General features: G+C 34.2%; 2 protein-coding genes across 2 annotated transcripts in view; one reads left to right on the forward strand and one right to left on the reverse strand.

Annotated features, from left to right (window-relative positions):
* The window catches only part of PTPN13 (protein tyrosine phosphatase non-receptor type 13), a 204,995-nt gene extending 179,803 nt beyond the window's left edge, over positions 1–25,192 (forward strand). Inside the window, exons 37-48 of the mRNA XM_081303163.1 lie at positions 982–1,043; positions 4,428–4,521; positions 5,149–5,286; positions 5,809–5,897; positions 9,814–9,857; positions 12,690–12,793; positions 15,053–15,201; positions 17,017–17,107; positions 19,343–19,680; positions 21,388–21,603; positions 23,001–23,063; positions 24,495–25,192. Of these exons, the coding sequence (XP_081159289.1) occupies positions 982–1,043; positions 4,428–4,521; positions 5,149–5,286; positions 5,809–5,897; positions 9,814–9,857; positions 12,690–12,793; positions 15,053–15,201; positions 17,017–17,107; positions 19,343–19,680; positions 21,388–21,603; positions 23,001–23,063; positions 24,495–24,590 (1,484 nt within the window). The 3' untranslated portion in view covers positions 24,591–25,192. The remainder of the gene's footprint in view (positions 1–981; positions 1,044–4,427; positions 4,522–5,148; positions 5,287–5,808; positions 5,898–9,813; positions 9,858–12,689; positions 12,794–15,052; positions 15,202–17,016; positions 17,108–19,342; positions 19,681–21,387; positions 21,604–23,000; positions 23,064–24,494) is intronic.
* A 638-nt stretch (positions 25,193–25,830) lies between these two features.
* SLC10A6 (solute carrier family 10 member 6) overlaps positions 25,831–27,152 on the reverse strand; it is a 29,952-nt gene continuing 28,630 nt past the window's right edge. The window contains exon 6 of the mRNA XM_081304564.1: positions 25,831–26,658. Within this exon, the coding sequence (XP_081160690.1) occupies positions 26,594–26,658 (65 nt within the window). The 3' untranslated portion in view covers positions 25,831–26,593. The remainder of the gene's footprint in view (positions 26,659–27,152) is intronic.

Raw genomic sequence — 27,152 nt, forward strand, 5'->3', positions numbered from 1 at the left:
TTTGAACAAGTGGCTTATTATTGGCATGCTTTTATTTTTTTCTGAAACTAATAGGATATGTTGCTTTCAAGTGAGAACAAAAGACATTTGTAGGCTTTTTAAATATCAGGCACAAAATTTTAGAGATTTATGCACAAAAATTCCATCTCAGGCTTCATCTTTCTATGTAGAATTATTGTTAGGTCATTTTCAAATAGATATCCTTGGATTCATATACATGTGTTTGTTGTTTTAATTTTCCCAAATTCAACCATATCAATCTGAATCTCTTAAAAATATAATTTAATGAATTAAACTATAAATATATGACTTTTAATCATAAGAAAAAAGAGAATCTGCTCATTTTTAGTCTATGTATTAAATTTTTATACTGATAGTCTAAAAACTAAAATTAGTATTTGATTTGGAAATATATTTAAAGTCTTTTTCAGTTGTAGCTATAATATCTTTTCCTGTATTAAAGTGATATTCTTTTTAAAATAAGACAAATGCTTGTTTTCTTCCCTTAAATACTACATTGAATATAATATAGTAACTGTGATGCCTCCCCCATTCAATAGGGGTATTTTCTGTTCAATGTCTCACACTTGAATCATTCAGCCCCAATTAAGCTCTTATGTGAATAATTTTAAGAAATTGGCTTTTTTACTTGGTTTTATCACTTTGTGATGTGATCTTTTTTAGTATACTAAGGAAATAATAACCTCAGAAATGTGGGTTTTCTTTAATTATTTTATATGTATCATATAATCTTTTTTCTCCCACTTATTTATTTAGCAGTGGAAGGACCTAGGGCCGTGCATTCTGGACAAGTGCTCTACCACTGAGCAACAGCCTCAACCCCAGGATTTTGAATTTGAGTCATATTTTTACATAACTACTTTGTGCAGCAGAAATTCATATCTTCATGTATCTTTAATTATTGTGATGTCTCTTGTTTTGACTGGCTCATCCCCTGACTTCCTGAGTTGTTCCTTTCAGGCCATCACAGTGTGGAACCTTCTGGCCAACCTGCCCTCACTCCCAAGAATTCGTTCTCCAAGGTAACGTCATACTTTTTAATCTAAATAACTAACTTGTGTTTTGAACCAAAATGATTTCATATTTAAATATTTGTCTTTTTCAGATATAAGTATTGATAGTAAGGATATATTTTGGCAAAATAATAGGTTTTGCTAAGTAAAACACACAACAGAACTCTCACACAAGTAACACCATTTTGCACACATATGGCTCTTAAATAAGCTAATTACTTGAAAAGTAACTTTAGTGTAGGGATTTTTTTTTAAATTAATGTGTACAAATCTTTTGTTTTTCTCATAGACTACAGGAAGAGAGAAAGAATGCAAATAAAAATAGAATTGCTCATTAACACCTGCAGGTGTTAATTAAATCTATACTCTGAGGAAAAACGGCAGTGGCCAAGTTTACTTGCTTGAAAGATTTAAGAAATAATTTATCATATAATAAAATGAGAGCTTGAAGCATTTAAGATTAGAACATTTAGTTGGGTGCCTGCTATCCCAAAGGCTTAGGAGGCTGAGGCAGGAGGATAGCAAGTTCAAAGCCAGCCTCAGCAACTTAGTGAGGCACTAAGCAACAGTAAGACCCTGTCTCTAAATAAAATATAAAAAAGGGCTGAAGATATGGCTCAGTGGTTAAGTGCACCTGGGTTTAATTCCTGGTACAAAAAAAAAAAAAAATTAGTCCACTTGTATCCTCAGGAACTGAAGAGGCTGAGGCAGGAAAATCACAAATTCAAGGTCAGTCTTGGCAACTTGGTGAAGATCCTGTTCAAAACCAATAAAAATAAAAAGGACCAGGGATGTAGCTCAGTGGTAAAGCATTCCTTGGTTCAAATCTTCAGTACCACCACCAAAAAAAAAAAAAAAATAATGGAGAAATCTGGTAGTAATTTCACAAAACTATTTTAACACATAATAAATTTTATTTCATGGCCTTTCCTTAAGTCTACATGTGTGCCAGTTTGGCTAACATTTGTTTTTATGATTTTTCTTCTGGCATGTAATGTACATTTCTAAAATAATCACAGCTGATCTTCATTTACACCAATCTTCATTTAGTTGGACTGTTTTATCCTACATTCATCCCATGCAATCTGTTCTGAACCTCACTGCTCAAATGTCTTTTCTTGTAATGTAGAATGTCTTCCCATGTAAAATGTTTTTTTGTTCCTATAATAATCAGAAAATCTTATCATTTCAACAGGATTCTGGATATGAGCTTGATTTAGTGTAGGAGGAGAAAATTAGTTAAGTGACCACAAGACCAAAATTCTGTGCCTTTCATCTCACTGTTATCTCACACTTGTGAGTCCAGAAAAAAATACTGCAGCATACATGGCTGACACAAAAATTAAAATTTCTTAGTATGTGCATATGTATAGATTGAGTTATAACAACACTCACTATTCTCTGTTAATTCAGAAAGTCTTCAATTTCACATAGCCAAAGCAACTGCATTTTCATGTATTTCTACTATTATTCATGCTTTGTAGTGTTTATTTTCTTTTTAATCATCAGCAAGTTGTTGAAATAGAGAAGGGTAGAATTTCTGTTAAGTTAACATAAAAGTATAAAATCAGACCCTTTTGTTGTTGTTGTTGGAGTTAAAAATCTTTAAGGAAGCCTCCCTGCAGTGTTCTGTCCTTGAATGCAAATGTCTATAATATAAATTTCTGATGAAAAATGGTTTTCATGATCCAGGGAAGCTTTACTTTTTTTTTCCCAGTGAAACTTTCTGACATCATTATATCAGCATTCTTTTTTTTCTTTTATTAGTACATTATAGTTGTGCATAATAGTTTGGTTCATTTTGACACAATCATACATGCATGGAATTTAATTTTGTCAAATTTACTCTGCATTTCCTCCCCTTTCCCATACTTCCTCCCTCCCTCTCCATCTCCTTCTTCTACTTCACTATCTTCCCTCTGTCTTTATGATATCCAACCTCTCTCAATTTTTCCCTTATTTTGCTCTAGCTTCTACTTGTGAGAGAAAGCATTTGATCCTTGACTATCTGAGTTTGTTTTATTTTACTTAGTACAATATTCTCCAGTTCCATCCATTTACCAGCAAATATCATAATTTCATTCTTCTTTATGGCTAAAACTCCATTGGGTTTTCTTAATCCATTCACCTATTGATGGGCATTGGGCTGGGTTCATAATTAGCTATTGAGAATTGTGCTGCTATAAACATTGGCCATATCACTATAGCATGCTGATTTTAGTTCTTTTGAATAAAAACTGAGGAGTGGGGTAGCTGGATCATATGGTGGTTCCATTCCTAATTTTTTTTAAACATTCATTTTTTAGTTGTAAGTGGACATAATACCTTTATTTTATTTTCATTTGGTGCTGAGGATCGAACCCACTGCCTCACACATGCTAGGCGAGCGCTCTTCCTCTGAGCCACAACCCCAGCCCCCATTCCTAATTTTTTGAAGACTCTCCATACTGATTTCCAGAGTGATTATACTAATTTGCAGTCTCACCAACAATGTATATCACCATTCTTTATGAAGAAATAATTGCGTTGCATCTACCATATGTCCTTTTTATCTTAGTATAAAGAGTAAGACCTTCAAAGCAAACCACAAGCTTAATTTGTACAAAATTATTTTAATTTATTCTAATCATTAAACTTTGCATTTTTGCTCAGATCTTTTTTTTTTTTTTTTTTTTTTTTTCTGCATGAGTTGCTGGGTATGAAAACCAGGACCTAGCATATGCTGGGCAAGCATTCTACCACTACCTCAGCCCCATTTTTCTTTCTACAAGTTACACTGTATGAAGTGTTTCACAGTTTACCATTGCATTAGGAAGTTACATTATTATCTAGTAGTGAAGCCATTGTTGTTTTTCTTAAATTCACATGAGATATAGACTAAATTTGAAAATGTTTAAGCCCACAAGATGATCAGATCACTAAATTGGAGTGTATATCCATGTAATAGCCTCATAAATAATTAAAAAGTTGATTTTTTTCCCCTTTCCCTCAACTTTTAAGCTTTTCTATTTCTAAAATATTCTTTGGAGGACAGGTTCCATAAAATATGCCTTAAGCAAGAGACTTTTGCAGTTCAAGAAACTTAATATTGTATATAATACATTTCTTTTCTAGTAACTCAAACTATATATTAGTATTGTAAGAATTCCTGGAATAAAAAATATTAATTTAATGTTATTTAATCTAGTGTTTCCAGATATATTTGATGATGGAAAACTCCATCCCCTTTGCATATTTAATTACACTTGTATTTTCTAGAAACACAGATCTAAATGGGAATACATAAAATTAATTTTGTAGTAAGGAAGAAGAGAGGGGCATTGTGCACACCTCCCTTATCCTAGAAGTTGGTAACATAATAATTTGATGATGTGTTTTGGTTTTATACTTTAGGTTAATGGGGAAGAAATAACTCAAGCCTTGCACCCTAAAGGAAATTATTCTCCTTCTCAGATGAAGGAATCAACGAACTTGACCAGGTCCAAAGGTAGTCATCCAATTACTCTAAATCCCCTAAAATTTTAAATAACAAAAGAAATATTAGGTATCCTCTCATTTGCCTTCCATGTTACTGTAGCTTTAAAAGGAAAGATGATTGTTCAAAGAAATAAAAGAACATAAAACTAATAGTTAATGGCATTAACATACAAATGCCTTCCATCTAGTTTAATCTCTGAGACTAGAACTACTTTTAAATAATTGAAAAGACAGCTGTCTTGTTTGATAGTATTTCTTGCATTTTATGAAGTACCACTTCACAAACTACCTAATAGTTTAGGAGATTTATCTTTGAGAATGTTTTGTGTGACCTATTATATTCATAACCTTTATAACATAACTTGTGTTTCTTTCCCAAATTAATAACTTGAGATTAATTTAAGAATATAAACTTAAAATTATTAATGTCTCATGGAAAGGTATATCATCAACATTGGTTTTGATTAATTCTTTGAGCCACCATACTAATTCTAGGACTAGAAATGACTGAGTCCCATTAGTAACCATAGCTGCCTTTCAAAGTAGATGCTTAAAGTTTTAAAAGACTTAGCATGTTGTCCCTTTCTTGTGTCAGTATTTTTAAAGTAAAACCCCATGAAAATTTCTGTTTTTCAAGAATCCAGCATACAAGATGATGACATTTATGATGATCCTCAAGAGGCTGAAGTTATCCAATCTCTGCTGGATGTTGTCGATGAGGAAGCCCAGAATCTTTTAAACCAAAATTATGTTACAAGAGATGCCTCTGTTTCAGGTAAATGAACCAGATGAATAAATTGATACTCTAAGGAGTACAAGGAAATCTCTAGGGAACATCTTTTTAGTAAATGTGAAAAATATTAGCATAATCCTCATTGTTGATCTCCTATTTTTGTCTTTTCCATATTTGTGGGAAGATTACCTTATTAATGAGATCAAAAATTGTATCACTAACATTATGGCTTTTATTTTTAGAAATGATGATCTAAACATTTTCCCCCCGTTATAATAAGCCATTGTGAAGGCATGCAATTTGTGTGTGTGCGTGTGTGTTGAGGATTAAACTCAGTGGATTGTGCTTGCTAAGCACATGCTTTACCATGTAGATAATTTTAACCAGAAGTCTTATACTGACTGACATGTACCATGTCATTTGTTTCTAACATTTACAGTTAGAACACTGAAACAATTTGTGGATATTAGTTTATTTACTGCCTTCTGTTGAGGACTGATGAAAACTTTTCTACTTCCTCAATAATTCTGTTAGTTTCTCTTGGCCTGTATGTTTCTCTCCCAGATACATTAAAGACAAATGGGAAGTTATCAGAAGAGAAAGCAGAAGATACAGACTGTGATGGCTCACCTTTACCTGAGGATTTTACTGAGGTAAGGATAATAATACCTAGATAAACAGCCTAGAATACTAAACTTCTTTAGAATCATGTGACTTAATCAGGAAGGTGAAATAATCTGAGATTGTTGCTTGTTTTATTGACAAATTATATTTAGGGGGGGAAAGGAGATTAATTTTATATGTTACATCAAAGTGTCATTCAGATCAATCATTACTCATTCAGAAAGAATCATCATTTAGTTCCTTCAAAAAGAAAAGAAAAAAGAAACAACTGGTTTTCAAAAGTATAATGGCTAACTTTCAAATTCTTATTTTAAATTTAAAATCTTCAGATCTTCTGGGACAATGGGCTAAGAGAAAATATAAAATAGTGGGCATATTATATTTAGGGTTCCTCAAACTCAGCATCATCCTATTTCTACAAATCTGACCTTGCTTAGTACTCTAAAACAACTCTTCTATCATTCTTAGTCTCCGTACTCCATATCTTCAAATTGTCAAAGCTCTGCTGACTTGAATTCTTAAAATAGTTAACCATCCATGCATGTACTTACAATCTTATATGCACATAATTATATCTAAACATTTATAAATATTTAATATGTGTATATACAAGGAAGCTTATATCTATTGAATATTTATTAATCTACAAGAATGATTATATACATATTGAATATATCAAAATATAATACTTTTTGTAGTTTAACTTTATATATTCTTTCATACTACAGAATATTAGGAATTATAGCATTGATAGGTTCTTTTAAAAAAAAGTTTTCTGAACATTTAAGTCATGCTGACTTAAATTAGATTTTTACTATTACTAGGAGTGCCACTTAAATCATTATGTTCTAAAGTCTCTTAACTAAGGGAATACATAGAAATTTTGCCATTTCAAAAATGTCATATCAAATGCCTTTTCATGAAAAAAGAAAAAAACTTGTTAACTTATATAGATTCTCATTTATAACTAAGATTTAATAATAAAAATTTATGGCAGAAAACTCCAAGTTATCATTTTTGTTGTTTTGATTTTGAAAGAATATCTTCATTACAAAAACATTTCACACAGAATTATTTAAAAATGTAAAATTTTTTTTATTCATTCCTCATATTCATGAGGCAGTTTTTGTTAAAACTTTTAACTTCTGTTATGCGTGTTGGAAAAAACACAGATAATGTGTGCATATTTGATTTTTAATATAAATTTATCACATTATTCAAAACTTGCTTTTCACTTAACAGTTAATTGCTATCCTAGCATCATTGTACTAAAATGCATCAGTATGCCTCCTGTTGTATTTCTAATTCAGATTATTTTGTAAATGCTTTTAGATTTTTAATCAAATGTAACACAAAACTTTTAGTGACTCTTATCACCTAAAAAGATAATCATTCTAGGCAATAATGGCTTTACCAGGCAACCAGTGCAGGCATACAAAGCCCAGTGGAACCCTGCAATTCTAATTTAATATTATGCTATGCCTTTGCCATCCTGAAGTTCATAATAATTTTTTAATGAGAAATCCTGTGTCTTCATTTGAGACCGGGGTCTACAAATAAGGTAGCTGGTCCTAAATCCAGAAGGTAGCACCTCTACTCTCCATCTGCTGGATTTAGACTCACTGAGCATTAGAATTATTAACTAACATTTACGTGGGTTGGTCACAATAAAAATCATATATCTTTTTCTTAAGGCCATACTGAGCTGCCTCCTCCTCCTCCTCCAATCTTCTTAACCCAAACCTCCCCATATTCAGGTGAACTTCGTAAAAACAGTGAGAAATGGTTAATACCATATCACTGTAATTTACATCCAATTGGGCAAAACTGACCATTTTCAGGTTAATAATAGCAGTTGGCTCTTATAAAAGGCTTTATACTTTTTTAAAATTATTACGCATGTAGTGGATTCTTAGACCAAGACTATAATGAGGAATAAGGAATCTCAATGACTTTACTTGGGGAAAAAACTTCAACCTAGACTAAACCGAGCAGGTTCTCAAAACAAATGAAGACTAAACTTCCTTTTAGTTGGCAATGAATAAAAATAGTCTACTTTTTTTTTTTTCCTTTAGCTGTAGAAATTCTACACTTAAGCTGGGCATGGTGGTGCATGCTTATAATCTCAGCTACTCAGAAAGCTGAGGCAAGAAGATTACAAGTTTGAGGCCTGCCTCAGCAACTTAGTTAGATCCTGTCTCCAAAAACAACCCATAAAAACAACTAGGGATATAGCTCAGTAGTAGACCATCCCTAGGTTCAATCTCTAGCACCACCACCCCAAGAAAAGGAAACAAAAAAAAATTCTATATTTCCCTCAAATAAATTCAAATTGTTATCAAGATAAATTAATTATGTGTGTTCTTTAACTCTACAAAGTTTATAACTGAACAGTCATATTAAAGTTGATGTTTTTATTAAATATATAAGGTACTCTATGTCTCAGGCACACAATGGTGAACAGAGAAAATTCCTGTTCTCATGGAGATTATAGTCTAGTGGAGAGGAAAAGAGAAAAACCTTACAAATAAATATGAAATTACAAATTATATAAGGTCTATTACTTTTGGTGGGGGGGTTCTGGTTTTTTAAAAGGTGCTGCAAAAGAGAATAACCCAAGAAACCTGCTTTAGAATGAGAACATGCTCAGGAGGAAAAAACATTGATGAGTCTTTCAAAAGTGCCTCCCATAGGAAGAGCTCTGAGGCAGGAAGAGATGAGCAGTTTTGAAGAAGTAAAAGAAAGACCCATGTGCTGGATGTGGTGGCACACACCTGTAATCCCAGCGGCTGGGGAGGCTGAGGCAGGAGGATCGTGAGTTCAAAGCAAGCCTCAGCAACAGTGAGGCGCTAAGCAACTCAATGAAACCCTGTCTCTAAATAAAATACAAAATAGGGCTGGGGATGTGGCTCAGTGGTCAGGTCCCCCTGCGTTTGATCCCCAGTACTGGAAAAAAAAAAGGAAGAAAGAAAGAGAGACTCATGGTTTGAGCCTAGCAAGTGAAAGAAGAATTGTACAGAGGAGCTAGATAATTCAGAGTCATGAGATAAAAAGAATTTCCCATTTGTTAAGATAGTTTGTCCTGCCAGGCATAGTGGTGTTTGCTTGTAATCCCAGCAACTCAGGAGGCTGATGAGGCAGGAGGGTCACAAATTCAAGGTCAGCCTGGGCAACTTAATGAGACCTGTTCTTAGAATTTAAAAGGGCTGGGAAGGTAGCTTAGTGATAGAGCACTCCTGGGTTCAATCTCTAGTGTCCCCCCCCCAAAAAAAAAAATTATCAAATGTATGATTTACTCACCATTTGAGAATACTACTTCACATCTCCTACCTATGCAGTATTGGAGTCTCAGAAATAAATGCTCAAAGTTCAAGATCATTGATGTTTGATAAAAAGCAAGATGATATAGCACATTTAAAACTAAAACTTGAGCCATTTTCAGATATTTATTTCAAATAGGTTCTCTCTGTGTTGCCCAGACTGGCCTAGAGCTCCTGGATTCAACTGCTCCCTTGGCCTTAGCCTCCCAAGTAGCCAGGACTATAGGCACCACTGCACCCAGCTCATTTTCAGATTAAAAAATTGAAGTCATATAAAAGCATATGCCAAATGTGCATATCTAAATGATCATTCAGATCTTCACCTTGCTCTCTCCTTACCTCTTTACTTTTAATATCCCTCACATAAGAAATGAAAAGTCAAGGAGATGAATGAATGGGGCCAACAAGAATTGTTGGGCCACTGCAAAGTTCTCAACCACTGTTTGGTCTGTATTAATTGAATGCCATATGTGTCCTTGTATTGTGAGGGTGAACAATAACATTAAATATAAGAAATAATTCACAGAAAAAATTAAACATTATGAGATTGTTCAATTTTTGTTTAATTAAACATTATGAGATTGGTTAATAATCTAATTTGATTTTCTATTTTTCTTTATTGTAGTCTTCTAAAATGAATGGCTGCGAAGAAAAAATAAACATTGAAAGGTAAGAAAAGTTTTCAGTGTAATACTTCCATTCTTTTTTCTTTCTCTTTCTTTTTTTCACCCCCCCCCCAAGAAATGCTCTGAAGATTTCCATTTCTTTTCCAGTAAAATGAACATTGTTGAGTAAATTATGAAACTATGGTTGAATATTAAGAATGTTTTAAATTTTTCATTTTAAGGAAGTTCTATGAGTATGTGAAAATGTGTTCACTATATAGTTGCTTCAGTAAAGCAATATTCTCTTAACCTTTGGTGAGGGGAGCGAAGGACACATTATTAAAACAGATTTCTAAAAAATTTAAAAAATGAAAGAGTGGTCTAAAATAAAGTGTATTTCAACCAATAGTGGCACAAGCCTGTAATCCTGGCTAAGAGGCTGAAACAGATGAATCTCAAATTTGTGGCTAGCCTGGGCAATTTAGAGAGACCTCTGTCTAAAAATGAAAAAGAAGGGGGTGGCAGATGTAGCAGAGAGGTACAGCACTTGAGTAGAACACATGGGGCCCTTGGTTCAGTCCCCAGCACATCAAAAATAAATAAAAGGGAAACATGCTAACAGTAATTATAGTTATTTTCTTTTCCTGCTAAGATTATAGGTAATTTGCTTTCCTCTATTTTTCTGCATTTTCAAAGATTTTAATTTTTATTAATTAAATGAAACCAAAGAAGGTAAGAAACTTTTTGAAACCCCACCAAAGTTTTCTTTCTGAAAACAGTTTCTAATCTAGGTAAGATTTTTTAATACTATTTATCTGAAAAGACCTGCGAATTATATACAATTTTGCTTCGTATTAGATGATAATCAGGAAGTCAAAGGGTGCTATTTGCTCTTTCTTCAAAAGGAAAATTAACAGTGAAGTTTTTACTAAGACAGTAAAGTACATATTATTAGTGAAGTAGTGCATACAATTTTATGCCAAATAATTAGCAAATATCAAAAAGGAAGGTGTCAATAAACAGGCACCTATTCTGTTTTGTTGGACAGGGAAAGAGGGAAGAGGAACAGTAAATTAGTGTAATCTCTTGAAAAAGTAATTGGAAATTATATTAAAATATAAATTTTTTGCATATTGCTATTTCTTGTATGGACTTATTTTTGTTTTAACATCTCTAAATCATGAAGGATCTTGTAATTAGAATCACTAGTATTATGTCTTTCTTAGTGTAAACAAAATAATAATGTATCTATGGATTGGGATAATAGATCAAAGAAATGTGATAGATATCCTTCAAACCAAGCGATTTTTATTTCTAAGAATCGGTCCCAGTGCCATATTTGTACAAAGACATTTCTGCAGGAAGATTATTCTTTTATAATATTACATAGAATATGTAATTGTACTTTTGTTTGTAATAGCAAAATGCCTAAGAGAAACAGTAAATTAGGATGTACTCATTCAATGAAATACTGAGCAGTTATTCAAAAGAATGAGAAAGAACCTAGATGCCCTTCAATAGATGAATGCATTAAAAAAAATGTGACATATATATACAATGGAATATTACTCAGCAATAAAAGAGACTAAAATCATGGCATTTATAGGTAGATGGATGGAGTTAGAGAAGATAATGCTAAGTGAAGTTAGCCAATCTCAAATAACCAACTGCCAAAGGTTTTCTTTGATATAAGGAGGCTGACTCATAGTGGGATAGGGTGTGGGAGCATGGGAGGAATAGATGAACTCTAGATAGAGCAGAAGGGTTGGAGGGGAAGGAAGGAGGCATGGGATTAGAAATGATAGTAGAACATGATGATCATTATTATCCAAAGTACATGTATGAAGACACGAATTGGTGTGAACATACTTTGTATACAACCAGAGATATGAAAAATTGTGCTCTATATGTGTAATAAGAATTGTAATGCATTCCACTGTCATATATAAATTTAAAAAAAAAAAAAGAATGAGAAAGAAAGGAAAGCCTTATGGAAGAATCCCAAAATACATCTTTACAGACAAAGTGTATATCTAGAGGACAAAATCAACCTCATGAATACAGAACTTGCTAATGAAGTACCAATTTCAGCCTGCAATGAATCAGAGCAGAGAAATACATCTACCATAAAAGCAACATAACTGTTACCCTCTTGTTGACATTTTGGAGCATTAGTCCATATCCTGCTTTAGTCATGTGTACTGTTGTCATCAAGATATAAGTACTCTGTTTTGTTCCTTTATCAGAAAGTGAGAAATGTATTCGGACTTTATTACATAATCCTTTTTCATCTCATCTTAGCCCTAAACCCCGTTCTTCTACCTAGTCTCTACTTTCTGGCCATCTAACTTTCCAGGAATACCATCTGCCGTGCACCCCTAGAATAATAAGAACTTGTATTGAGTTTCATTACATTGAGTGCCCAGATACAGGAATGTCCTCCTGGCCTCCGGTTGTAACAAAAGACTAATTCCATCAATAGGGGGTTCTTTAAATAAATTAAGGAGCTTCCTTCCAGATGATGCAGTAGTGGGCAGGTGCTGAATAAAAAGGAGAGAAAGCTGTACCCAGAACCAGTTGTGATTACTCATCCATGCAGAATGGTGGGCATTGAATCACCACTTTCCTCATCGTCAAGGAGACTCCTTCAGCTCGAGGTTCAAAGACTTGGGATGTATTTGAAAACAAATTTCAAACTATGTTCAATGAATTCTGCACCTTAGTTTAATTTCTTTCTGCTAATAAATTTAAAGAATTATGGATTTGGCTTTTCTAATCAGACAACCTATTTTAAAATACTGTAATAATTGTAGTAAAAATAAGTGGTTGGGCCATAATATTTAAATTTGTTTTGTGAACAAAAATAAAATATTACAAATGTGTTTTGTTGGCATAGCTTAACTCAGAAGTCACAAGAAAGGAAGACTGATGAAGATGAGATAACATGGGGAAGTGATGAATTGCCCATAGACACAACAAACCATGAAGATCCTGATAAAGGCAAGAGTGTTATTTAGCGGCTTTTTCATTCAAAACAATGGATAGGAAAACAAGTGTTTAAAATGAAGATTTTCAGAATATATGGATGTTATTCCATCATATATGTATGTTCTCTGATTTCACACATACATTTAAATCACATAGACAAACATCAACATATAACCAAATTATTCCCACAGGTGTAGTCAAAAAGCTCATTGCGGGCTGGGATTGTGGCTCAGCGGTAGAGCGCTCGCCAGGCCCCACCCTCAGCACCACATAAAAATAAAGGCATTGTGTTGTGTCCATCTACACCTAAAAAATAAATATTAAAAAAAAAAGCCTCATTGCCCTAGAGTAAAGCATACAAATAAATCTTTTAATACTTTAAATGCAAACACAAAGTCATGAGTTTGCCATTGTGGAATGAGAAGTTATTAATAATACACTTTATTTATGGGAAAACAGGTAGAATGGCTGAAAGGTGGGGAATTTTGTTCTTGACTCCTAGCCTCATCTTTTAAGAACTAGGAAGTATTTGATCTATTCTATTATTTCCTTTGCATTTTATAACTGAGCAAGTGGGAAAACAGAATCCTAACCATGTTTAATTTCCCTTATTTTCTCTTTTAAAAAAATGCTATATAATGAAAAAACATGGTTTTATCATTTGAAATCTTAATTTTTTAAATGAAATCAGTGGCATTGAATTAACACTTCTTGACTTAGGCTGACTGTTGTGCACATGGTGCTTTATCACCTCCAGTAGCCTGCACTCACCTTCCCAGCCCTTGGCTCCTGTTGCATTCATACACAGTTCTGAAAAAGTTTATTATTGTTTCATGTGAGTGAATTTTGTATTTCCACTAGCCATGCCCCAGCCAGATGTTGCACTTCCTGAGGTACCTTATCCAACTTTGCAGCCCTCATGGTGCCCAGCAGTATTGTTGCCTATATAGTAGCTGTATCATCAATATGCTTTAAAAAAGTGATGGAGTTAAAGCTACATTTGTGCAGGCTATAACAAGAAGTCTCTCCTACTTTTGTGTAGGTGAATAATTACTTCTATTATAAGTAATTTCCATGGAGCAGGTACAAATTAATCCCATAGCTGTTCTAACATACTTGGTTGACTCAGCTCTTTCATGAACCCAAGGGAAATAATTCTTCATCAGCTTAAAGAAAATATCAGGTGACAGGATATTACCTATGAGTGCCCAAGAGTGGCTGGTGAAGAGAAAATCACTTCATATAGCAATCTCCCATTGTATGAATTTTTGAAGTATCTTTTTTCATTTTTTCCCATGTGCTTAAAAACAAATTTAGATTGTCCATATAAAATATAAATTTTCCTCATAAAATTTTAATTTTCCTCATAAAAACAGTGTAATTAAAATCAAATGAAATGGCTGAGAAAGTTAAGAGAAACAAAAAGAATATAAAGTACTTTATAAGTATAAACAATGGAGAGTCAGGAGCCTTAAGAACTTCTGAGCAATTGTGGGTATCACAGAGCCAAGCTGTGGCAAAGACTTGTTGGGCTGATTGTAGTTATCAGCCTATTGTTAATTCTGTTGCCTTCCTAATTCTCTCATATTTAAAGATCCCTCCTTTTGTAAAAATAGATGAGGTGAGAATAGGATTGAATTAATTCATTTACAGGTTAAATGAATTTTTTTTTTAAAGAATGGTCTGCTGTATTCCAGCTAGATCATCTCTTTTTTGTTTTGTTTTGTTTTTTAATGCTTAGTTTTAATGAAGAATGACCAGTTTTATAAAAATGTGATTACAGAGAAAAGGAACAACCTAATGATAATACATAATAATACATTGAGGGTAATATCAGCAAGGACTATGGGTTTAGTTTTTTCCTGTTTCTTCCAGTTATAGGGCAGGACACTTTCTAGAATGAGATCTTATGACCTAACACTAAACATGATAGATCAGGGAATTTATGTATTGCCAGCTCTAAAACAGGAAGTTGGGAGAAATTTTAGAGTACTATTTAAAGGTTCTGTGGCTATCTTTGGGGAAAAAGGTTCTGTACTCAGTATGCCTAAACCCTGTATTTTGGGGTGCCATTTCTGAGTCCCCCAAACACCATGATTATATCAACTTGATTTATGTGAACAATTTTATTTAGTTCAAGGAGTTAACAAGACTAAAAGTAACTATAAAACAGAATCTGAGTTCACTACTTATCTGAGATTCTGTTTGTTTTTTATCTAAACATAAACATTAATATTTATTAGAATAATATACATTTGGTCTTCTTATTAGATCATCTCTTTCTGACAAATGAGGAGCTCACTGCACTCCCTGTGGTCAAGGTGACTCCCTCTGGCAAATACACTGGGACCAAGTTAAAATCTGTCATTCGAATGTTACGGGGTTTACTTGATCAAGGAATTCCTTCTAAAGAGCTGGAGGTAAGTGCACCTGCCAAGGGATCTTTTCTTTACAAAGAACCATTACATTATTTGTAAGGGAAATGTGTACTTACTAACCCAAGGTTAGGAGACATTTTGGAAGTGCCTATTACTTTCCAACTCTACCTGTAGTCAACTCATTTCCAACTATAGAAGCACCATCTTGTCATCTCTGGCAGTAAATCTGTTTTTCTAAGCGAACCCTAATGATATTGATTAAAAGAGATCATATTAACTACTCAGAACTTGGTAAAAATTCTCTCTGAAGATTATTTTCCCTACCACATATATAACAATAAAAAGTTTTTTAAAAAAAATCCTGTCTACTAAACTTCATATGATATGTTAATTATTAATAGCAGTTTGTTAGTTGACCACTTCCTGAGCTTCAGTACCCTTAAAGGGAGCTAACTTTCATTGGGAGCATCTGCTGTGCTTGTTGCTTTGATTTTTGTAAGTCAAAAAGACTTACTGTATTGTATAGATTTCAAAACTGAAGCTCACAGGAATGAAGGTATACACCTCCTTTCTCCAAATCTCTTTTGTGGAAATATCTTTTAAAAAATACTTTTGTTTCTTTTTTTAATACTTTATTTTTATTTATTTTATGTGGTGCTCAGGATCGAGCCCAGTGCCTCACACGTGCCAGGCAAGCGCTCTATCACTGAGCTATACCTCCAGCCCCTGGAAATGATATCTTAAGTTCATAGGTTTAAAGGTCTTCATCGGAGAACTTCTGTCACAATCCTTATAAAGTTCATCTACGTTTTTCTCTATCATAGCAGCTTTTTAATATCCCCAAAGCCCATATTCAATACCTGTTTATTTACTTCTTTATTGCCTCTTTCTCACAATGGTCTATAAGTTCCATGAAAACCAGAAGTATATCTTTTTGCTGTGTTCCCAGCACTTACCATAGTACCTTGCATATAATAGACATTCAAGGTGTATTTTTTGAATAAGGGAATGAATGAAAAGTGAGAATTGATTTTACAATAGTGGACTATATGACCACAACAATATCAGGTATGGAGTAGTCTATCACCCCACAGACAGTGCTGTCAAGAAATTGTATTCTATGAAATGGCATTTGCCAGTAAATGGATAGAACTGGAGACTATCATGATAAGTGAAATAAGCCAATCCCGAAAACCAAAAGCTGAATGTTCTCTCTGAAAGGTGATGCTAACACACAATAAGGGGCAGGTGGGGGCAGGTGGAATAGAAGTTCACTGAATTAGACAAAGGAGAATGGGGGAAGGCAGGGGGTATGGGAATAGGAAAGACAGTAGAATGAATCAGACATACGTTCCTTTTCATATATGAGTATGTGAACGTATGTCTGATTCAACCAGTGTAGTTCCACATCATGTACAGTCACAAGAATGGGAAGTTATACTCCATATATAATATGTCAAAATACATTTTACTGTCATGTATAACTAAAAAGAACACATAAAAAATTTAAAAAAAGAAATCTTATTCTACATTATTACATTAAGCCAAAGTTATTTTTATAAGGTATATTCTTTTCTAAAAAAATAATTGCAGACATTTTGAAACTGGATTTAAAACTTTTGACACAAGGTACTATTTCATAAAGTTAATTGAGAGCAACATATTTAAAGGTGCTTGCAATAATATATTTCAACACTTATTTGTCAAGTCAGTATTAATTTTAGGTTTACTTTAGGATGTGTTTTCTTAACACCTAATTATTTCAGTCAACTAATTTTGTACCCAACACATTGAAAACATTTGCTGAATTACTGCTTTTCTCAACACATTTAACTTTATTTGCAACTTTGCTTATAGAATCTTCAAGAATTAAAGCCTTTGGATCAATGCCTAATTGGACAGACCAAGGAAAACAGAAAGAAGAACAGATACAAAAATATACTTCCCTGTAAGTTCCAATTTGGCTTTACATTGAATGCATGTTCAATATAATTTAAATTGATCTAAAGTCTGTATGCTAGTTTAGCCTATCTATCCATCACATAAGCATGTACATACATAACACTTTCAGAGATTTGCATTAGTAGCAAATTTAGATGTACAATGTGAATTCTTTTTAAAATTACCTATATATTCTAAAACTCAGAGAAATCTTAAAGTCTTTTTAAAAATATGAATTGGCTTTTGGATGAGCACTTTTTTGGATTCATGTCACAACCACCATCAATTTATTCCACTTACTTTAAGTTTACAGACATGTCAGTGATGTTAGTAGATATATACATGGATATGACTACAGTGAAACTACCAGACTTTGAGGGCTGGTGATGTAGAGTCTTTGTTTAGCATACACCGGCCCTGGGTTTGATCCCCAGCACCAAAAAAAAAAAAAAAAAAAAAAAAAAATACATTAGACTTCGAATCATTTAGACACCAGAAGAAAATAAAAGGCATTATTTTAAGCTATGTTTTGCCCATTTCAGCAACCAACAGTTTTATTTTTTTTTAAATTTTGTACAAGTATATGTACATAGCCAAAATATTAAACTGTAAGGGATAAAGATATGACTCAGTGACAATTTGCTTAGCATGAGCAAGACCTTGGGTTCAATTCCCAGCATGAAGGGAAATGAAGAGAAAGGAAGGGAAGGGAAAGGAAATTAAGCTCTAGCAACTTCTTTTAGTTATTATCAGCCAAATTTACATATTAGCACTTTGGATTACAACATATAACACACTGACCTTATCTTTACACAACCCAACAATGTCAAATAATGCACTCAATAATAATGTACTTGAAGTTTTCAATCATGATGGAAGATACAAAGTTTATTTTGAAAAACTTCCTATAAAAAGTGAATCTTGGCCTTTTAAAAATGGAATAGATCATAAAGTAGGTGGGAGTTATTTTAGGACAAAAAAAAAAATAAAAGCCCAGATGAGAATATCAAATCAGAATGGGATAAGTCATAAATAAAAAAACTAATTAGTGAACTCATTTCCATGAAACAAACAGCCAGGATGGCCTGCAGGATAGAAGTCAAATAACAAAGAGGATTTTGAAACCTGTCTTTAAAAGGTTTTAAATTAAACCAGGTATGGTGGTTCACTCCTGTAATCCCAGAGACTCTGGAGGCTGAGGCAAGACCACAAGTCCTAGTACAGCCTGGGCAACTTAAGAAAGACCTTGCCTCAAAAGAAAAAATTAAAAGGTCTGGGATATAATTCAGTGGTAGAGCACCCCCTAGGTTCAATCCCCACTAACAAAAAACAAAAAGGTTTTAATTTGATAATCACCAAAATTACTAGTGAAATTTATAGATATTTGAACTAAAAATGACTTCTAATATACACATACATGCAAATTTATTTTCTTGATAAACCATTGACTGTATAACTTCAATAAAAGAGAGCTAATACATACTTTTCATTGGGGCAGCCTAGTTTTAAAGATTATATTTTGACTCTACAAAGTTATAGTTAAACAAAGATGGTCTATGTGCAAATGAGTTTCCTTTTATTTATTATTATTCTTTGGATGACTAATAAAAAATATATAATTTAAATAAGCCACAAGGGTTATTTATGCCAATGGTATTTGTAGTAAGTTATTTAATGACACAATAATATCAACTTTTATTATATGAAAAGGTGTTTGGCATTGTCACTTAGTACTATTATTATTGTCATTGGCATTACAATATTGATGGAGTAGAAGTAGCCATGTTGTTTTTGCTTATTTCTCTAGTTTTTTTTTATTTTTTAATGTTTTTAATACCTTTATTTTATTTATTTATTTTTATGTTGTGCTGAGGATTGAATCTAATATTTCACATGTGCTAGGCAAGCTTTCTACCACTGAGCTATATCCCAAGCCCCCTCTAGTTATTATGAAGTTCAATATGCATCTGTTTTTATTTCTTTAACCAAATTTATATAAATAATAACTATCAAAATTTCAAACATGAGAAACTCACAAAGCTGACATCTTAGATATTCTTAAATATGAGTGAAAGGAGTAGATGTAAAATCATTTGCTGTGCTTCATTTTTAAAATATACTTCTATTAAAATGTGTTTCTGATTGCAGCTATGGTTATGAGAATTTCCCATGACCTTTGACTTACGCTGACTCTTGTTTAACAATATATAATATAAATGGTTTTGTGGTGGGAAATTCACAGATGATGCCACAAGAGTGCCTCTTGGAGATGAAGGTGGATATATTAATGCCAGTTTCATCAAGATACCAGTGGGGAAGGAAGAGTTTCTTTACATTGCCTGCCAGGGGCCCCTTCCTACCACTGTTGGAGATTTTTGGCAGATGATCTGGGAACAAAAGTCCACAGTGATAGCCATGATGACCCAAGAAGTAGAAGGAGAAAAAATCAAGTGCCAGCGCTATTGGCCTAACATCCTGGGCAAAACAACAATGGCCAACGACAGACTTCGGCTGGCTCTTGTGAGACTGCAGCAGCTGAAGGGTTTTGTAGTGAGGGCATTGACCCTAGAAGACATTCAGGTGAGTGAATTAAAGTTTTCCATGTAGTCAGCCTCATCTCCTCATTGGAAACCAGGCCAGGACTCTTGCCATGGTTACATCAATGTATTTTTAGATTAAAAGTCACAAGCCCCTGCTTTTTTCTTATCAAGCATAAAAATTTTAAATGTGACCCTCTTCATGAATTTCCTCCAGTGTGTACTGTATTAGATTGAAAATGAATACATGATCGTTTGTCATCCATTGCTTAGTGATAGCACAAAATGGCTCAGAAGCTATGGGATGGAAACTTCTTCGAGTTGTTTGTTGTTTGTTTTGTTTTTGCAGTAGGAGGATCAAACCCAGGTCTGCATCCACACTAGGCAAGTACTCTACCACTGACCTGCAACCGCAGCCCTGGAAACTTATTTTTCAAGGTCAAATTCAAAGTTGACTCTATTTTAAGAGTTTTTTAAAATTTCTGAGTTGAAAATATCCCTCAAAAAGGTAGCTTTTCCACCTTTGAAAATAAATGGACAATTTTAACATTAACATTTGTCATTTAGATAATTCTTACTGTAGTCACTAACACTGAGTACATTTAGCTTGAGTTATGTAAGTGGTCAGACCTTAAGTAGAGCTACAGCTGCTTTCTCGCTTCTGTCCTCCCTGCCCTTACTACAGCCTTCTCCAATAATGGGTGCTATGGTGAGTAATGTATTTCCTACTGGTTGGTTAGCTTTTTTAAAGAAACAAGATGGTTTACTTTCACAGAAGCAAAGTATATCAGTGCAGTTTTGTGGTTGGCATGCAAATGTAGTCTGTGATTTGTTGTTTTACAGAGAATTAGAGATTATATTTATTGTTTAACTTAAAATTTGTTTTGACATATAAAAATTGTATGTATTCATGGGTACCATATGATATATACCTCTTTATTCACATACACTAGCTTACCTATCACAGAGGCTAGCACAGTTGTTCAATATTCCTCAAGTGATTGGGTCACTTAATCCACACAGATTTGTAGAGCTCAGTCCCTGTTAAAGGGCCCTAGGGATTGAGCAATTAACATCGAAGACAAAAAAAAATTCCACACCTCATGGGGTTTACTTCTAAGATACTGGTGTCAATAGTGCTATGGAAAGAATAAAGCAAGGAATGACAAACGGATGAGGGAGAGAGAGAAGCATGCTGCATTTTCAATAGTGAAGGAAGGCTTAAGAAATGGCATGTGAGAAAAACTGAAGTTGTTGAGTGAGCCACAGAGGCATAACTGGGGGTGGGAAGAGGGAGGACATTCCAGTCACAGGCCCTAGAGCCCTAGCCCTGTGTCCAGTGTATTTAAAGATTCATTACAAGTCTGGGGATATCAGTCAATAGGAGAGCTCTTGCCTAATAAGCACAAGGCCTAGGTCAATCTCCATCACTGAAAAAAAAGCGTATCTAGCAGCCTTCTTGCTGAAGGCATTCCATGTGTGTTTTATGGCTTTGTTCTAGTTTCTGTTTGTTTGTTTGTTTTGTTTTCTGCAGCACTGGGGATCCAACTCACAGGTTTCTACAAATTCTCTACCATTGAGCTATATCCCCGGCACTCCATATGTTTCTTAATGGAATTCTTTCACCTGTTCCATTCTTCTTTTGATCTGATCCAATACACAATTCAAAATTTGACAGGACGAATATAAGAATTAATTATGTAGGAATAATATTGCATGACATTATGTACTAATTGTTTTACAATTTCAGACAGGAGAGATGCGACATATTTTTCATTTGAATTTCACTGCCTGGCCAGACCACGATACACCTTCTCAGCCAGATGACCTGCTCACGTTTATCTCTTACATGAGACACGTCCATAAGTCAGGCCCAATCATTACGCACTGCAGTGCTGGCATTGGACGTTCAGGGACCCTGATATGCATAGATGTGGTTCTGGGATTAATCAGTCAAGATCTCGAGGTGAGTACAAGATATATTCTGAATCTGCCTATCATCAGAAATTATTCTGGACTCTGTTTAATAATGTGTATTTTAGGCCTGGGGTTGTGACTCAGTGGTAGAGCACTTGCCTAGCATGTGTGAGATACTGGGTTCAATTCTCAGCACCATAAATAAATAAATGTCCATTGAGAACTAAAAAATATTTTTTAAAAAATAATGTGTATTTTAATAGTGTGCTCAAAAGCCCCATATGCAGTGTTGCATTTTTATCCTTTATACTCTTTATGCCTGTGTAAGATTAAAGTCAGAATTTTCATCACTCTTTGGGGATAGAAATATTGATGTATAGGGCTGAGGTTGTAGCTCCATGGTAGAGTGCTTGCCTAGCATCTGTGAGACACTGGGTTTGATTCTCAGTACTACATAAACATAAATAAATAAAGGTATTGTGTCCATTTACAACTTAAAATATTTAAAAAAAAAAATATTGTATAAAAGAAAATGTATAAGAAATGTACATTTTGTTATACAAATTAATGCTAAATTGTCTTTCTAAACAGTTACTCCCAATTTAAAAAATTATTACTAAATAAACCAAGCAAATATGAGTATAATCTTACTTTTAGATCTAATTAGTATAAGTCTATGTAAAAATGACAGAAACTAGAATATGTAATTTAATTGTCTTTTTCTTTTCTTTTTTTGGTACCAGGGTTTGAACTTAGGGACACACTTAACCACTGAGCCATATCCACACCCTTTTTTATATTTTATTTAAAGATAGGGTCTCACTAAATTACTGAGGCTTGCTTTGGACTCGCACTTCTCCTGCCTCAGCCTCCCAAGCCAATAATTGTCTTTTAAAGATTTGTTAAAAATAGTTCTATTTTGTACTTTACATACTCTTATAATATCAACTATAATAATTTATGTAGAACAAAACTAAATAGTCTATTTCGTCCTTTTTTCAAACTGTTAAATGTCAGCTAAAATCAAAAGATATAGAATTTTATTCAGAAATGCAATATCTAAGGAAAGTAGTTTATATAAGAAATTAGCCAAATTTTAGGAAAGAGAATTTTTGTTACAGATTTTTAGTTAGGATAATAACCTACCCTAATTCTTAGATCATAAATAAGAATACCAACTGATGACAAAGTCAGTTCTCTAAGTCATTTTGTCTAAGACAATTTCCCAAAACTACTAGAAAGTGAAGAAGGGGGCCCAGGCACGGTGGTGCACACCTGTAATCTCCAAAGGCTCGCAGGAAGATCGCAAGTTCAAAGCCAGCCTCAGAAAAAGTGAGAGGCTAAGCAATTTAGTGAGACCCTGTCTCTAAATAAAATATAAAATAGGGCTGGGGATGTGGTTTTTTCCCTTTTTATCTAACGTGTACATTCTATTTTCTTGGGCAGTTTGACATTTCTGATTTAGTGCGCTGCATGAGACTACAAAGACATGGAATGGTTCAGACAGAGGTAAGTCTAGGCCTATTTGAAGAAGGAATTTGTAAAGATTCTAATAGTTTAAAAAGTTCTTATTAAACTTTTTTTTTTTTTTTTTTTTTGAGATGGGCTGTCTAAGTGTTGTCCAGGCTGGCCTGGGATTCCTGAGTTCAAACAATCATACCAACTTAGTCAGATCCTGCTAGAGTAACAGAGGAATTCTAGCAGGATTTGCCGTAAGGATGGCAGACCATAAATATGTTAAATATGTACAATGAATTATATAGGATCTAAGAAAGTACTCTTCAGAAAAAAGAAGAGTAGGTAAAGGGAATCAGTCATGGCAGATTGTGGATATAATTTTAAAAAGTGTTACCATTGGGAAGGTAACACTTAAGCAGAGATTTGAAGGAAGATGTCATGAAGCTGTTTGGGGGAGCCTTCGGGCAGAGTCCACTGCCTCCATGGAAGTCTAAGTGGGAGTGGACCACAAGTAAGTACAGGTTCAAGAATGGTCATGACCAGAGCACAGAGGAGAGTGGGAGAATGTGAAGTCAAGAAAAAGTGATAGGAGCCAGATCTTGGGCTTTCCTCTGAGTACATGGGAGTTATCATAGGCCTGTAGCCAGAGTGGTGGGTGTGGACAGAGGAGGACATTATGTGAAGCGTATTTGCCGAAGACTTGTAGGCAATGTAAGAGAAAGAGAGATGATATGGCAAATGCAGAAAAGCTAAAATACAGGTGAGCACCAAGAAAATTAAAAGGCTACTCATAATCCTACTTTCAGAGAGTTGCTAATAACAACAACAACAACAACAACAAAAAACCCTCAGATACCAATACCATCAACTTATAGAGAATAATTTTGAGAACCACAAGGATTCATTTTCAAAAATCTTTGATTTTCATATTCTTTTGTTCTAAAATATTGAAAGAAAAGATTTCATATTTAAAGAATATGTAAATATCAATTATATTTCCCCAAACTTTGATTTTTCTCTTTGTATATTCTTTTGTTCTAAATTATTTAAAGGAAATCATTTTAATAGCTTCTTTATATTAATTTTTTGGTATTTTGAAACATCAAGGTGAGTTCAATAAATCTAGCAGAAATTATGAAGGAAATTAATTTTCGTGAAATATTATCAAAGCACAAAAATAGAAATGGCTGCCAATAGGAGACAACTTCACTTAGTTCTCTAAATACCACCACCTCCAACTCCCAGGCTTTACCCTTCATATTGTCAATCCGGTTTCTGTTTTTTTATAATTTTTCTGATACTACACAATTCTGTAGGCTGCTTTTTAATGTTTCTGACATTTAGCATTTAAACAAAAATTTTCCATATTTTCTAAACTCCTCAAACATTGCTTCTATTAAGGGTGTAGCTGAGTATGATATTCGTGACACATTGAAAGTTCTCTGTGTATTCATTGCTGTTATTTTGTTTTGTTGGCTATAGGATCAATATATTTTCTGCTATCAAGTCATCCTCTATGTCTTGACACGTCTTCAGGCTGAAGAAGAGCAAAAAGACCAGCCTCAGCTTTCTAAATAACATGGAAAGAGCAGCCTTCTGGATGTCTCCGTATCCCTCCTGAACCTCCAACAAACTCCTGCTCTCTACTTAAAATAAGAGTTATAGAGCAGCAAGGCCATGCAATATTATGCTTATTCTCTTCTACCTTGGAGGGGCATTCTTTATAACAATAACTAGTGTTGAAATGCTGTATTTTTACAGCTACCATAACCAATGACAATTATTAAAAAATGTTTAACACTAACTGAACAATTCAGGTCTAAAGGCTAGAGGCAGCATTTGATTATAGTGGACATTGTTACAGGATACACTCAGTCTATTTTTAATGTACCAATCTTGTTTATAGAAAAAAAATTTTTCCAGTATTTTAATAAAGTAGAGGTATTTTATAGAGGATACTTGAAACCAGTATTTAAGCTTTAAATGACAGTAATATTGGCATAGAAAAAAGGTAGCAATTGTTTACCATGTCAATTTCTAATGTTTACTATATAGAATTTCCTGTAATATATTTATATACTTTTTCATGAAAATGAATTTATCAGATGTTTGTAACTGTGTCATCTGTTTGTAATGTATCATTCTCACTTTGTAAATAAAAATACACCTTAAAACATGAATATCCAAAACTGTGTAGACAGACACTTTCAGTTTTTTTATCACAACACACAGTCCTCTGGGAAGCCAGTGACCTCTGGACCCCAACTTCCCATCTCCCCAGCTGGTCCCAGTCAGTCCAGGCAACAGAGAATGGGAGTTTGTCATCATCCTGTAGATTAAGCACTGTCATGAGGGTCATGTCTGGCTTAACAGAAGCTAAGTAGAAGAAACTTCTACCTCCCTGTAAGTGGTGGCCACTTTCTACACTTAGTTGATACATAAATCAGAGTATTTTAAGACCTGTTTGAAGTAATACTTAGAATAGTCAGTTAACCAAAAGGAGTAATCAAGGAAACCAATGTTGTACTGCTTGAGAGGTTTATATTTGGTTTTGCCAAATAGAAAGGAAAACAGATCAGCCTCCGAATGCCTGCTTTAGTTTACGGTTCTGTGATTCTCAATACTGAACTTGTTTTGCTAAATCTGAATTCTGTCTCCTTCCATTCAGCCCTGACACCACTCCAAGACCCAGAACACTCCCTGGTTCATCATAAAATTATATCAATTTGGAGCTAATTGATTTGAATTTGTGATCCTAACCAAGTGCAGTGATTTACTGGGACCTGTTCCTAAGGAGCTGAGGCTATTTGAAGGCAGAAGACGGTATCAGTAAATAAATAAAGCTTCCTGGTGACTCCCTTGCCAAGTAACAGGTTTGGCTCCTACTCAGAATGGGATCTGAATCTGGCAAGAGAAGCTTCACCACCACCATTCCCACTTCAATCAGAAGACTTCTTTTATAAACTTTAATTGTAAACAAAATTATCATTTGGGAAAAGAAAAAAAAAAAAGATTTCTGTTACTTTAAAAACATTTGGAAATCTCTGTTCTGAGTTGGAATCCTGAGGCCTTGTTTTCCTGGGCATGTGGAGCCACAAGGCAAAGCTCCAAGAGCCAGTACAGCTGAGGGCAATTAGCTACCATCAGAAGTCAGCACAGATGGGAGAGGGCAAAGCTGGAGGATACTTTCTCTGGAAAGAATGTAACTAGGAAATGGAAACTGAGAAAAAAAATTGGGTTTAGGTTTATGACCCCTGAGTGGAAACTTGATTATAATAAACCCATTACTGCCTGCATCGTGGGATCTGGCTCCACCACCATGGAATGGTATGAGTCACTTGCTAAGACCACTCTGTTTAGAAAGAAGAGGCCACAGAGCCCAGGCACAGAAAAAACTCAAATATCACATTAATGTATAAAGACAGCCTAGCTCCTCACAGACCTTGTATTAGCTAAGTATTATAAAACATAAACCCAAAACTTAGTGGATCAAGCATAATAGTTTATTTCTAGTTTATATAACAAATCTGGGCAGGCAAACAACCCAACAGGGCAGCTCTCCTTCCTCCATTTTTAAGAACTCAGGCTGATGGAAGTTCTATGATTAACAAATGTGCTTCCAAGGTCATCCTGTGAATCTCCGTTCCTACAGCCAGAAGAAAAAAGAGCACATATGGGGAAGGTTCTATTAGGCAGGCCAGGACTGGAAGTGAAGCACATCATTGCCACTCGTTCCATCAGCAAGAACTGGCTGATTGACAGCCCCCAAGTACCAGGAAGCTGGAAAGTGTAGTTGGCCGAACAGCAGTTTCCCTGTGACAACTCAGTGCTAGAGAAGGGAAAGTACAAGTCTTAATAGAAGATGTATAAAAGTGAACCAAAATATATTCTAAAATAACAAATGCTGGATAAGATGTAAAGAAAACAAACACTGATAAACTGTTGGTGGACTGTAAATTTGTTTAGTCACCATGAGGAAAATCATAGAGGTTTCACAAAAACACTAAACACTATCATATGATCATATGATCTGGGTATCCTAATCCTGGGACAGTGTCCAAAGAAAATAAAATCTACATACAAAGGGACACCTGCATGACCATGTCTATTGCAGCACTATTCACAATAGCTTTGGTGCCC

Source organism: Spermophilus citellus, assembly GCF_964194105.1.
Source record: "Spermophilus citellus genome assembly, chromosome: 8".
Taxonomy (NCBI): Eukaryota; Metazoa; Chordata; class Mammalia; order Rodentia; family Sciuridae; genus Spermophilus; species Spermophilus citellus.